This window comes from Melospiza georgiana, chromosome 11 (genome assembly GCF_028018845.1).
Source record: "Melospiza georgiana isolate bMelGeo1 chromosome 11, bMelGeo1.pri, whole genome shotgun sequence".
Taxonomy (NCBI): domain Eukaryota; kingdom Metazoa; phylum Chordata; class Aves; order Passeriformes; family Passerellidae; genus Melospiza; species Melospiza georgiana.
The window spans coordinates 1,270,415-1,284,471 of record NC_080440.1 but is presented as its reverse complement, the minus strand read 5'-3'; the positions used below and the strand labels follow the sequence as shown (position 1 = coordinate 1,284,471).

At 58.0% G+C, this 14,057-nt stretch overlaps 1 protein-coding gene across 1 annotated transcript; it reads left to right on the top strand.

Annotated features, from left to right (window-relative positions):
• The first annotated feature begins 8,241 nt into the window (after positions 1-8,241).
• On the top strand, positions 8,242-13,374 carry BHLHE40 (basic helix-loop-helix family member e40). The gene is made up of 5 exons (XM_058031874.1): positions 8,242-8,366; positions 8,461-8,530; positions 8,745-8,852; positions 9,327-9,450; positions 10,431-13,374. Exons 1-5 carry the CDS (start codon positions 8,287-8,289, stop codon positions 11,288-11,290), a joined length of 1,242 nt encoding a protein of 413 aa, XP_057887857.1. The 5' UTR covers positions 8,242-8,286; the 3' UTR covers positions 11,291-13,374.
• The last annotated feature ends 683 nt before the right edge of the window (positions 13,375-14,057 follow it).

Here is a 14,057-nt window from a genome sequence, read left to right as displayed (position 1 = left end):
ATCTGAAATCAAAAGATCATTTTTCTATCTGGAGATCAAAGGCACCTAATGTCTCCTTGGTGGAGGGTTACAAAGGGAAACCTGTGCCCTCTGGTTTGGCATTTGGTGTGAGGCAGACGGGGGTTTTCCCCTGAAACCTCTGCTCAGGCTCCGGGCAACCACATCTGGGCAGCAGCTGCAGATGTTCACAGCTCTCAGGGCTGGGCTCTGTTTCCATGATAGGGACGTGCAGTTTATAAAATCAGAAGGGACAGCTGGAATAAGCTTGTGTGGCCGTTTCTGTTTCCCCAGACTACTGCAGTACAGCCCATGTGAATATTTGGGGATGAAATGATTCCTTTTGCCTTAGCAGAGGAGCTCAGAGCCCTGTCTGACCTCTCAGAGCCCCCAGCCCTGCAGCCCTGTGTGTGAGGCCAGCTCGGTGGCCGCTGTGGTGTGATGGTTGGGGTGTCCTGTGCAGGGCCAGCAGCTGGACTGGTGATCCTTGTGGTCCCTCCCAGCTCGGGATATCCCATGAGGAGAGGGAACAGCCTCAGTTAAGGAGGAATTTCTGCACGGAAAGGGTGGCCAGGCCTTGGCAGGGGCTGCCCAGGGAGTGCCCATCCCTGGAGCTGTCCAAGGACGGGCTGCATGGCCGGGCGGGGATCGGGCACAGCTTGGACTGGATGCTCTCGGAGGCCTTTTCCAGCCTCGGCGGTTCAGGAATCCTGTCAATCTGGGCTCCTGCTGGGCTGGTGCGGGTGGGCGAGCGCTCTCCTCCCCGCGGCTCGGGCAGCAGCAGCAGCAGCAGCAGCAGCAGCACTGGCAGGGGAGGAGAGGGGCGAGGCGGCTCCGGCAGTGCGGGAACGCCGCACACCCACCCGAGCCCCGGGACAGAGCGATCCCTGCCGCCCCAGAGCCAGAGCCGTGGTTACTCCCAGCAGGCTGGAACAAACGAGTCCTGCTCACAAAGCTCGTTTGCCAGCGGGTACCGTGGGCTCAGGGCCGCTCTCATCGGCCCGGGTGGAGCCCGCGGCCCCTCCCGGGCTGCCAGCCCCGCTGCCCCGCCGCTCCCGCATCTCTATCGCCGATGCTCCCGGTGAATATTTGCGCCGGGATCAGCTCCCAGAGCAGCTGGAGCTCTTCCCTGCCGTGCGTATGGAAATGTTCCTCCCGGCAGACAGCTGAGTCCCACCTCGGTTCCCATTCACCTGGAGATGAAAGTGCTCCGGCTGCCAGTGTAGGCGGGGCAAAACTATTTAAAAACCTCATTAGAGAAAGTATTTGGGGAAGACAGCAACACCCTCAGTTGTGGTTTGCTCCAGGACTTCTCAGCCAGATCCCTGCTGATACAGAGGGAAGGGCACTATGAGAGACATTCCTGTCAAATACTACTCCTCGTGGGGATGCCTTGGGTGTCCTTTGCCTTTCTCTGTCCTGGTGGGCTGTGTTTTACCTAAACCTAAACGTTCCCCTCCAGGTGGTGTTCTGGGGGCTGGAGTCAGGGCTGTGTTTGGCACGGAGGGGTCCAGGAGTGATGTAGGAGGGTCCTCACAGTCAGCAGAACTATGTGTGATCTTGATTAGGCAGAAATTCACCATGAATATTTCCTATTCCATTTAATTCCCGTTTGTGCTTATTTCAGCTGAATTTGCAGCAGGAGTAATGCCCAAGCCACATCTGGCTCGTCAGGCACATGGGATCAGACTGGGAGTTTGGGAGGAGGTGGATCTGGATTCAGAGGTTTGGCTTCTTATTTAGAAAATGATGGGTTGCATTCTCCCACGGCTGCTCCAGACTGCCCCAGAGCTCTGTCATATTCCTGGCCAAGGGTTTTTTCAGTCTGCCTGACGAGGAAACAATGTCATGCGTGTGGCTTGTCTGGCCTGTGCACCTGCACTTCCCCTTTGCCTTCATTTTCTTTGCATCCCATTTATTCCAAGGGGCCAAATATTCATTAAGTGCTGATGAGTTGGAGTGCCAGGAACCCCTTTTCCTCTCCCAACACAGCCACCCACTCGCCTTAAGCAGCCCCAGTTAACACAGGCAACTGCAGCCCTCAGCCAGCTGAGGGGCATCCCGAGCCCTCCCAGCAGGTCCCCTGGGATCACACAAAGACCAGACTGAGCCAAGGAGGGCCACGTGCAGCACCTGGGTTTGCTGTCCCTTGGCTCCAGCCACGGGAGCTGGTGGCACCTTGGCAAAGCCCACTGGGTTCCTGGCGTACCCCTGTCCAGAATCACATGGAATCACAGAATCAGAAAGGCTGGCAGAGATCTTCAAGATCCTCCAGTCCCACATCACCCCTAAACCATGTCCCCCACCCAGACAGCTCCTGAGCACTTTCGGAGGTGGTGACTCCACCATCTCCCAGGCAGCACTGCAGCCCCAGCTCCCCACTCTGGCCTGCCACATTCCCACCTGTGCCCCGTGCCCTGAGGAGCAGCCCCTGCTGTGCTGATGGCATTTGCAGCTTGTACCAACTCCCCCCAGCCTGGCCCTCGGCTCCCTCACACCCCATGGGCAGGGAGGTCACACAGACCTTGTCCCAAAGCCTTGATTGAGAGGTTAGGGTTTAACTCACTCATGTCCTCACATGAACTGCAGGAGGAACACACTCCTGGCCTCTTCTGCTGCCTGTCCCAGCTTTATTTTCTTATTATTTTTAGGGGTGGGTGTGTAATTTTTTTGACTCAATTAGCAAGTTGAGAATATTCTCTGTGTTAATATTTGAGTCAGACATGATGCAGTTCAGCCCCGTAGCTGTTGTTACCTGCATCCCCCGAAAGAACAACATCTCCCCAGCCTGGGAGCCTCAGTGGTGTTGATTCCTGCCGGGGTACGTGGGTGCCAGTGGAAAATAAATAACGTGGTATTTTCCAAGTGGCAGATCTGAAGGCACCCTGCTTTCCTTGCTTTGCATACTCACAGAGCACCATCCTCTCTGCTTCCCAGATCTGAAAGCCGAGGCAGAGACATCTGATGGGGCTCCAGCGCTGACTCACTGTTTGATGTGAGGCAGGAGGAGGGATGTGATCAGATCCCATTGTGCAGAGCATCCACCAGACAACGCCAGCAGCGGGAGGAGAAGCCATTCCTCATCCTCCCTGCCCCTCCAGACCCTGCTGTCACCCCTCGCTGTCCCCTGCCCCACCTGCAGCAGCCAGGGTGACACCTCTGAAATGGTCTTGGGTTGAGCACTCCCATCCCTGGAAGCGTCCAAGGGCAGGCTGGATGGGAGCAGCCTGGTGTGGTGGGAGGTGTCCCTGCCCAGGGCAGGGGTGGAGCTGCATAACTTTAAGGTCCTTTCCAAGGCAGCCATTCCACGAGTCCCTGATTCCGTGGTTAGGCCGTGTGCAGGCAGAGCTGAGGCTGTGCAGCCCCGGGGTGTGCCGGGTGTGCACGCCCGGGGTTCTTTCTCACGAGATGGTGCAAGAGCGGGGGGGAACTGGTTAAACAGCGTGAGCTGCTGGGCTTGGCAGGGCAGCGTGTCACCGGGAAGCTGGTGTTTTATTAAACACACTATCAAAGTGGGCTAAAGTCTCTTATTAATGTCCACAAATTCTGTCACTTCCAAATAGTTTCCACCTACATGTTCCTCCCACTGCTGCACTGGGTGCTGGCAAACATCTCTGCTCAAAGAGGGGAATGGCTTTCATTTGAATAGTCCCCGGGCGAGTTTCGCTGAGCGATGCCAGTGTCATTCCCCGTTCCCGCAGCTCTCACGTGCCCGGCAGCGCTCCAGGGTCGTGCCGGAGGGAGGGCACAGAGACAACAGCTCCTGCTGTGTTTTCCCAGTGCTTTATCCAGCCAGAGCCCATGGCAGCCTAAACCAATGCAATTAAGCAGCGATGGATGCACATATTTGCAGTATTAAATCTCGACTTCTGACTCGTGACGGTTCCTGACGGTTCCGCAGCAGTGAGCGCGGCCAGCTGTGCTATTGAGAGTCGCACACAGCTGAAACCGCCCGGCTTCACACCAAATCGGGCTTTTGCAACTCCCAGAAGGCTGAGGCAGAGCCTGGTGGGTGTCAAAGTGCTCTCACACCCTGCGCTGTGAGGTCCCACGGTGTCCCTTGGGAACGGCAGTGGCTGAGGGGTGTGAGCTCTCCCACGCCTGCCATGGACACTGCGGGTGGGAAAGGAGATGTGCAGCTCTCCTGGGAGCTCCTGGCTGGCTGCATCCCACACTGACAGCACTCTGCAGGACACAGACCCATGGGGATGGAGGCCCACACTGTGCAGGACACAGACCCACGGGGATGGAGGCCCACACTGTGCAGGACACAGACCCATGGGGATGGAGACCCACACTGCCCACACTGTGCCGGACACAGACTCCATGGGGATGGAGGCCCACACTGTGCAGGACACAGACTCCATGGGGATGGAGACCCACACTGCCCACACTGTGCAGGACACAGACCCCATGGGGATAGAGGCCCACACTGTGCAGGACACAGACCCATGGGGATGGAGGCCCACACTGTGCAGGACACAGACCCATGGGGATAGAGGCCCACACTGTGCAGGACACAGACCCATGGGGATGGAGGCCCACACTGTGCAGGACACAGACCCATGGGGATGGAGGCCCACACTGTGCAGGACACAGATCCGTGGGGATGGAGGCCCACACTGTGCAGGACACAGATCCGTGGGGATGGAGGCCCACACTGTGCAGGACACAGACCCCGCGGGGATGGAGGCCCACACTGTGCAGGACACAGACCCATGGGGATGGAGGCCCACACTGCCCACACTGTGCAGGACACCGACCCCATGGGGATGGAGGCCCACAGTGCCCACACTGTGCAGGACACAGACCCCGTGGGGATGGAGGCCCACACTGTGCAGGACACAGACCCCGCGGGGATGGAGGCCCACACTGCCCACACTGTGCAGGACACAGATCCATGGGGATGGAGGCCCACACTGCCCACACTGTGCAGGACACAGACCCGCGGGGATGGAGGCCCACACTGTGCAGGACACAGACCCGCGAGGATGCAGCCGCTGTCCCCCGCCCGAGCCTCCCGCCGGTGCCGGGGGCGGGAGCAGCAGCTGCGGCGCTGCCGGGCTCGCAGCGGAGCCGTCACGTTTGCTGAGCACAGGAGAGCCCCGGCTCTGTCACAGGCAGCCGGGCTCCCGCAGGAGCTCTCCCTGGTGCGGAAAGCACGGGCTGTTCCTGCCGCCGCCTCGGGCCGAGCGCATCCCGGCGCGTCCAGCCTCGGCAGGGCCGAGCTTTCACCTCCGGTGCCAGTAACCCGAGCCGGGATTGCTGGAAACGGGAGAGAGGGAGAGTCAGCGATTTGATTACAGGCCACGGGCACATGCCTGGCCTTCATGGATATATTAAGTAAGAGACATTTTAAAACAAAACCACCCTCAGTAACCTTATCGTAAGCTCGAATCCACAACCCATCTGTTAACTCCCGGCGCTGCCCACATAGGCTTCCATCAGACAGCAGTGCCAGGGATTTTTGGAACGTTTTCCCCCAAATCCCTGCGGTCGGAAGGGGACAGTCCCGGGGAAGGGGCAGATCCTGAGTCTCGGATTCCCAGCCCACCAAACCAGCCCCAAACTCTCACCTTCTCGTGCCTCTGTGAATAACTGCAAATCCCCCTGGACACGAGCTGTCACGGTCCTGTGACTCCCAGCCCTGCTGGAGGAGCGCTCAGGAGAGCTGCTGCTCCACGGATGGCTGCAGGGAATTCAGCCTTTTTAAACATTTTGTTACTGCCTGAGTCGTGTGGTGTAAGGGAGCCCTCCATGTAGAAATAATTCATCCAACACAAGCGAGAAGGCGAATTGATGATTGCATCAGTCCTTGCTCAGGAAAGCTGATCCCCAGGAAAATGTAACTCAACTCTCGAGCAATCTCACTTGATGCCCAAGAATGCAATAACTTCATTTGGATCCTCCTTTTAGGGGGACTCCTAAATCCTTGGCAACATCCCTTAAGGTCATGAGCAAATCCTGATATGGAGAATTGTTTGGCAAGCACGAGAACAGTAAAAGGGCTAAATAATTGGGGATTACCTCTGACCCTGATTTGTGGCTCACCACCCACTGCAGGAATGTACCGAATATCTGAAGGAGCATGCCGGAGTCAGACAATCCACGGGCATGAAGCTGTCCACGTACTCTCGGAGCCTGAACTTTAAATGCAGAGCAGGTTGGCCCCAAACCTCATTTTTCATTAGCAAAAGGCTGCAGCAAGCTCTAATTATTTCTGTTGCCTTGGACAAAGGGTCAGTGATGGGACAGATGAAAAATTGTCTGTGTTTTTTTCACCCTTTATTTGGAAAATAACATCTTTGGTCTTGGGGGCACAGAGAGAAGGAACCGTCTGCTCCAGGGCTCCTTCCTGAGGCTGGATACGATCCCCTGAGCTGCAGCAGGGGACAAACACATCACCCCCACGTCTCCTGGTGGTTATTGCAGTCTGTTCAGTGCCTGCAGGAAGGAGCAGCTCTGCTGTGAGAGGGCACAGCTCGGAGCTGTGGGTCTGTGCTGCTCTGAGCTCCGTGCTCAGCCCCAGCTCCTCTCCTCCATGGTGCACCAGGGCTGTGGCACACAGAGACCCTCAGGGTCCTGCCCAGGGCAGGGGGTGGATTGAGATGTCTTTAAGGTCCCTCCCAACCCAAACCGTTCTGGAATTCCACAATCCTGGCCATAATTATTGGGTTTGCAGGCTTGGATGTCAAACACTGAGAGGACCATGCTGAGTGGGACAAGCCAAGCATCTGTTTTGTGGGAGCCCCATGTCACTGATACAGTGCTGTGTGTTCACACTGGAGGGGATTTTGGGCTTTTATAGACCTTACATTTATAGCTAGCATCTTTCTGAGGCTCTGGCTTCCCTTGGGATTCTTCCTGGTAACAGCAGACACCTTTGGACGGGGGTAAGCCTTAAACAGCCTGTCTCCACCACCCATGTGAAACCTCTCTGTGCTCTCATGTAGCACCTCCTGCCCTCGGATTCGTCCCGAGGTGGAGCAGCCAGGACTCTGCAGGAAATAGCAGCAGCTCAGTGCTGGAGCTCTGCTGTTCCCTTATCTCGGTAAATGCACCTTTTATCAGCTGAGCCTGTCTCTACTCGCTCAGCACTCAGCAGGGAAGTGACCACGGCCCTTCAGGAGAGCTCTGCCTTGGCAGGTACACACAAACCATTATCATTGCTCAGCGTTGTGCAACCGCTGGCGTCCACGGGCTGGCACGGGCATGGCATCTCATGGGAGGGTCTGGGCTGGAGGGGACCTTAAATTGTCATCATTCCACCCCTGCCATGCACAGGGACACCTTCCACTTGACCGGGTTTTTCCATGCAACACTTCCAGGGATCCAGGGGCAGCCACAGCTTCTCTGGGAACCTGTGCCAGGGCCTCCCCACCCTCACAGGGGAGAATTTCCTGCTGATCATAGAATCACAGAATGGTTTGGCTTGGAAGGGACATTAAAGCCCACCTCATTCCAACCCCCTGCCATGGGCAGGGACGGATGCCTTTCACTGGAGAAAGTTACTCCAAGCCCTGGATACCCTCAGCGATGGGCTCCTACCACCCCGAGAGTTCCCTGCAGCGCCAGCACTTCCCCAGAGCCACATTTTATCAACTCTCACTTATTTAATTTTTTCCCCCACACTTCCAAACTTCCGTGGCTGCAGCTTTCTCTGAGTCCGTGCTTTGTGCCTGTGCTGCTTTGGGGGGGGGGGGGTGATTTTTTTTTTTCCCCTCCCCGATCTCGGGACTCAGCAGCGGTACCGCACGGTATGGCAGGGCACGGCATGGCACGGTATGGCAGAGCACAGTATGACACTGCATGGCATGGCACGGCACAGCATGGCACGGCATGGCACGGCACGGTATGACACTTTATGGCATGGTGTGGCACAGCAAGCGACTGTATAGCAAGGCACTGTATGGCCCGGCCCGGCACTGTATGGCCCGGCCCGGCCCGGCCCGGCCCCGCGGCGCCAGCCCCGGCCCCGCCGCGCCGGGACACACGTGCGGGGGGGCCCGGAGGCGCGGCCCCGCCTCCCCCCGCGCCGCCGCCACGTGAGGCTCATGTGACGGCGGGGCGGGGGCGCCGGGGCCGCCAGACGTGCCGGCGGTCACAGGGCTCCGCACGTCGCTCCCGTCCACCCACTCGCCCGCATTTAACCCGGCCCGCGGCCGCCCGCCGCTCCTCAGCCCGCGCGGCGCGGGCGCGGCATGAGCAGCAGCGGCACCGGCCCCGGCACCGGCAGCGCCCGCAGCCCCTGCCCGCCCTGAGCGCCCCTGCCCGCCCGCGCCCCCCGCCATGGAGCGCATCCCCAGCGCGCAGCCCCCGCCCGGCTGCCTGGGCAAGCTGCCCGCCCTGGAGAGCGGAGACCTGCCCGGGTAAGCGGGGCTTCGGGGGCTCGGGGGGCTCCGGGGAGCGGCCCCGCCGGCTCCGGCACCGGGGTAACGCGCTGCTCTCCTCTCGCCCGTGCAGGCTGGACTTCGCGCACATGTACCAGGTGTACAAGCCCCGGAGGGGATTAAAGCGGAGCGAGGACAACAAGGTAAATGGGGGGTGACGGGGTACAGCGAGGGGCGATAAGGTAATTGGGGTTAGCGGGGTGGATCGGCCGGTGCGCGCCCGTGACAGCGCTCCCGGGGCGGGGGCTCGGCCGCTCCCGGCGCGCTCGGGTCGGGACGGGAGCGGCGGGGCCGGGCCGGGCTGAGCTGGGCTGGGCTGCGCTGTCCCCCCGCTGACCCGCTGCCCCGGCCCCGCAGGAGACCTACAAGCTGCCGCACCGGCTGATCGAGAAGAAGAGGCGCGACAGGATCAACGAGTGCATCGCGCAGCTGAAGGACCTGCTGCCCGAGCACCTCAAGCTGACGGTAGGTGCGAGCGGAGGGACGGGGCTCCCCGCGGCCGGCGCTCTGCTGCCGCTTCACCGCCGATTCGGGATGGGCTTTTATTTTAATTATTTTCCGTGGTGCCGCACGCCCGGGCAGGCTGTAAGCGCGTCCCAAAGTTCCCCGGGAGCTGCGGGTCCCTGCGGGAGCTGCCCGCCGCACCGAGAGCCGTCCCCGGCCGGGCTCCCTGGTCGCGGTGCCAGCAGGGGCAGCAGAACCGATAAATAAAACGCGTCTCTCGGGGCTATGCGGTGGTCAGAAAGTACCCACAGGGTTCCCTGTGAGCCTTTTCCGCAGCCTGCTTTTTAACTTATTTCCGCGGAATGTTGCCGGTGGGGCTCCTGCCCGCTCAGGTCTCACCGTGCCCGTCCTCCCGCGGCTCCCGGGACGGCGCTGGCCGCTCCTGCCTGCGTGGCCGAGCCGGCGGCGGGTGCCAACCTGTCCCTGTGCTCCCAGACTCTAGGGCACCTGGAGAAGGCTGTGGTTCTGGAGCTCACCTTGAAGCACGTGAAGGCACTGACCAATCTCATCGAGCAGCAGCAGCAGAAGATCATCGCTCTGCAGAACGGTTTGCAGGCGGGTGAGTGCTGAGCCGGCAGGGCGAGAGCCTGTGTGTGTGTGTGATGGGCTTTCCCTGGGGAGCCTGTGAAATGCGGTTGTGACACCTTGTTCCCGAGAAGGGAGGAGGCAGGAATCCTGGCCTTTCATGCTGTCATTTTCTCAGGCTTTGCTTGTGAGCTTTCACAAAAAAGATGCATTGCTCAAGATGGTCAGTGCAGAGTGCCCTGGGAGTTGTTTGAAATTAAACTGGGTTTGAAGTAGTTTTAGTTACAGCCCAGGTTTGCTGTGAGGTTCTCTCCAAAGCAATTTGGTTCTCCCCATTTGTGTTTGTGAGCTTTAGATAACCCAGTCTGGTTTATTTGGCTGCTTTCTCTGGAAATAGATATAAATCTGCTTTCTATACACACCTTTTTAGGTTTCTTTATAACCGAGCTGGCCTGTGCTCTGCAGGCAGAGGGGACCTGGTGCTTCAGCTTATCAGCCTCAGATGCACTTCCTCCTGCTGATTTCACATGTGGCTCTCACGTGAATCGGATACAGCAAACCCGAATTTCTTGGAGGCACGGTCCGTGCCCCGGCAGCCACAGGGAGTGCAGTGGAGCTGCGGGAGCAGCCGCGTCCCCTGGGGCTGGCGGAGCTGCCGGCAGGGCTGGAGCGCCCTGCCTTCCCCGGGGCTTTCCTGGAGAGGCCACAGCTTGAGTCACTCCCCTCTCCGCACTCCAGTACCTGTCGAAAGTGGATTTTACAGTAAATAGCAAAAACAGCAGGCAGCACTTTTACTTATTATGTAAAAGTGGACAGGTGGATGTTCCGATGGAATTGTCCTTTTCTGCAGAAATCTGGGGATTTCTGTTCATAGAGTCCAGCTTGGCCATCATGTTCCCCTCTAGCTGTGCTGTAACCCAAGTCTAACATTGCCTCCGGCTCGCCTCGGAGCTGGAAATGGAACTATTTAGCATGTTGTTAATTTTTAATTTCTTTCTGTTAATGTTTCCTTAGGTGACCTGTCATCGAGAAACCTCGATTCCAGCCAGGAAATGTTTCGATCCGGTTTCCAGATGTGTGCCAAGGAAATGCTGCAATACCTGGCAAAGCACGAGAACGGCAAGGAGCTGAAGTCGTCGCAGCTGGTCAGCCACCTGCACCGGATGGCCAGCGAGGTGCTGCAGGGCGGGGCGGCCCGCAAGCCCGGGGACACCCCTCCCAAAATGCTGGACCTGAAGGAGAAGCCGGCGCCGCTGGGCGCGGCGGGCGAGGGCCACGGGAAGAACTGCGTGCCCGTGATCCAGCGGACATTCGCTCACTCCAGCGGGGAGCAGAGCGGCAGCGACACGGACACGGACAGCGGGTACGGGGGAGAGCTGGACAAAAGCGACTCCAAATCGGAACAGCCCTATTTCAAACGGGATACCGACCTCAAGTACGCTGTCCAGGAGAGAATAAGCTCTATTAAGCAAGAGACTGAGGACCCGCCGGCCAAAAGGAGCAGGCTGGAGTCGCCGCAGGACGAGGGCCCTTTTGGCAGTGACATGATGGGCCCTGCCAGCGGCTTCCTGGGCCCCCACGCTCACCAGCCTCCCCTGTGCCTGCCTTTCTACCTGATCCCGCCGTCCGCCACCGCCTACCTGCCCATGCTGGAGAAGTGCTGGTACCCGGCCTCGGTTCCCGTGCTGTACCCCAGCCTGCCGGCCTCTGCCGCAGCTCTGACGGGCTTCATGAACCCCGACAAAATCTCCCCCCCTCTGCTGATGCCCCAGAGACTCCCTTCTCCTGTACCGGCCCATTCCCCCATCGACTCCTCGGCTCTGCTTCAAGCTTTGAAGCAGATTCCTCCTTTGAACTTGGAAACCAAAGACTGAGCACAGTGTGACTGGTTTTACTTTTTTTCCTTTTTTTTGGTTTTTTTTTTTTTTTTTTAGTTTGAGAGACTGTTTCACTTTTATATATTGGCTGGACTGAGGTGTGGGGACGAGGTTCACTGTGCGTAGGAAGCTAAATCCCCTTTTCTCTGACTTGTCAGGTAGCTTGGAGAAGGATGAAGGATGCGCCCAGGTTAGCGATTGACAGCTACTTCCAAAAGATTAAAGAAGGATTTTGCGCTTGGCCCCTTCCCTTCTTCCCTCGCCACATCTACAGAGCAACAGTTGACTCAGTCAGCTGTGACTCTATTGCAAAGCTGTGAAGAAATATTCCATTGGGCAGGCCTGGTTTGAGGGTCTGTGAATACAAAATAGATTAATATAAACCACGGTACTTCCCTGAGCGGCTCTGGAGGCAACGGCCCTGCTGGTTTATCTCAGCTGGGCTGCTGTCCCAGTGACCCCACAGGGTGATGGTGGCAATGCCACCGTGAGCACAGCAGGAGCAAGGCAGTGGTCACTGTGCTGTGGTGGTGGCAATGCCACTGTGAGCACAGCAGGAGCAAGGCAGTGGTCACTGCAGGGGCAGCAATGTCACCAGGAGGAGCAGGGTAGTGGCCACTGAGGTGGTGGCAGTGGTGGCAATGCCACCAGGAGGAGCAGGGCAGCAGTCACTGTGGTGTGGTGGTGGCAATGCCACTGTGAGCACAGCAGGAGCAGGGCAGTGGTCACTGCAGGGGCAGCGATGCTACCAGGAGGAGCAAGGCAGTGGCCACTGTGGTGGTGGCAATGCCATTGTGAGTCCAGGAGGAGCAGGGCAGTGGTCATTGTGCTATAGTGGTGGCACTGCCACTGTGAGCACAGCAGGAGCAGGGCAGCGGTCACTGCCTGGTCACACACAGATCAGGCAGACAGACCCACGGCGGGTTTCTCTCCACACCTTTGCTGATACATAGATATTTTTTTACAAAATAAAAGGTAGCTGCTGCTTGGAGCTTTCCATGGCGTACATCTAATAAATAAATTAACCTGCGCCCTTCCTGTAACTTGAGCTGCTCCGTTGGGCCGGCTCGGGAGGAGCTGTCCCGGGATGGAGGGGTCGGGAGGAGCCGTCCTTAGGATGGAGGGGTCGGAAGGAGCCGTCCCGGGATGGAGGGGTTGGAAGGAGCCGTCCTTAGGATGGAGGGGTCAGAAGGAGCCGTCCCGGGATGGAGGGGTCAGAAGGAGCTGTGCTGTCCCCGGGCTCGCCTCGCTGGTGTCCCCGGCTCCTGCGCTGCCGCTCCCCCGGGAGTCACCGCGGCTTTCCCGGCCGGAGGGAGCCCTTCAGCCCGAGCTGGCAGCGCCATCCGTGCCCATCCCTGCTGAGCGCGCCCCTGGCAGTGCCCCAGGAGAGTGGCAAGGCTGGCATTGCCCAGCAGCCCGATCCCGGCCGGGCTGGAGCCCTCCTGGCACACCTGGCTCCCGTCCCGAGTTAAGGGGAGAGGGGCTGGGTGGTGACTCTTGTCCTGTGAGCTGCAAGGGCTTTCTCCACAGAGGAACATCCTCTCCAGTTTAGCTTCTTTTTAATTAAATCCCCCAAACTGCACTGCTAAAGGCAGTGCTCTTTGGTGGCTTTTTCTTACTGGTTTTGAGAACTGGTGAGCAGAGCCCCTATCTGGATCCTCATGTCGCCCTCCCATTGCACCAGCTGTTGAGATGCACTATGCTTGATTGCAGATTGTGTTCTAACGTTTATTTTGTTGTTGGTTTTTTGGGTTTTTTTGGTATAAAGTCGTTGCCTTTATTTGTAAAATCCTGTTATAAATATATATATATATTATATAAATATATTAAAAGTTAAAACGTTTCAGATGTCTATTATTTGTATAACTACTTGAGCATAAAGAAGTGAGAAATATGAATGTATTCTTGTTTCTGGGTTGTCTTTTTTTTTTTTGAAGAGAAGAATATTCCGTTTTTCTCTCGGGAGAGGTACAGTGTTTATATTTTGGAGCCGCCTTCAAGGTGGGATATTGTACATATTTTTATCTTGAGTAAATGTTAAGTAGCTGTTTAAAAATGCTTAATAAAATAATTCTTTTCCTGTGGAAGATAAGGGTTTGCCTCCTTTGCTTTGAAATGTTTGAGCAGGGTCATTCCGCATGGTCTGGTTCCGCAGGGGATGGCACGGGGGGGAGCAGGAATTTGGGATGCAAGGGAGGGAGCAGGAATTTGGGGTGCAGTGGGGATGGGGGATGTTGGGGTGCAGGGGGGAGCAGGGCTCTCCTTGCTCCCCCCGCAGCTCCTCTGCCGTGGGTTCCTGAGGGAGCTCAGGGTCCCGTTACCCGTGTCACCAGGGATATTTATTTATTTTAACTCCCTTGGCACCTCCAGGGATTTTTTTCCTTCCAGACTCGAGGGAGGTGCCGGGAGAGCCTGGCTGGCTTTCCTGCTCTCTCCTGATGTCACGTTGTGCTCCCTGTGTCTGGCATTTGACCCCCGGGCCCCAGGCTCTGTGGGGAGGAGGCAGCCCCTCACCCCGGAGCATGCAGGGAATCCAGAGGCTCTGCCCAGTTCCTGGAGGAAAATGGACTTGCTGCAAACTGGTTTTACTTCAGCACCCTGTGTCCGAGGTGCCCAAGCACTGCCCGGGACGGTGCCCACCAGCCCCTGGGGCTGAGGGGTGCCAGGGTCGGGTCGTGCCTTTGTGGAGTGATCCCTGCCACCCCCACATGCCCCAGGTGTCCCCGATTTGGGAATTCCAGCTGGCACTGTGGGTGGTGGAGCA

Coding starts and splice junctions, on each gene's coding strand:
- BHLHE40 (XM_058031874.1), top strand. CDS start 8,287: ATGGAGCGCATCCCCAGCGCGCAGCCCCCGCCCGGCTGCCTGGGCAAG. Junction 8,367..8,460: donor GAGAGCGGAGACCTGCCCGG/GTAAGCGGGGCT, acceptor TCGCCCGTGCAG/GCTGGACTTCGCGCACATGT. Junction 8,531..8,744: donor AGCGGAGCGAGGACAACAAG/GTAAATGGGGGG, acceptor CCGGCCCCGCAG/GAGACCTACAAGCTGCCGCA.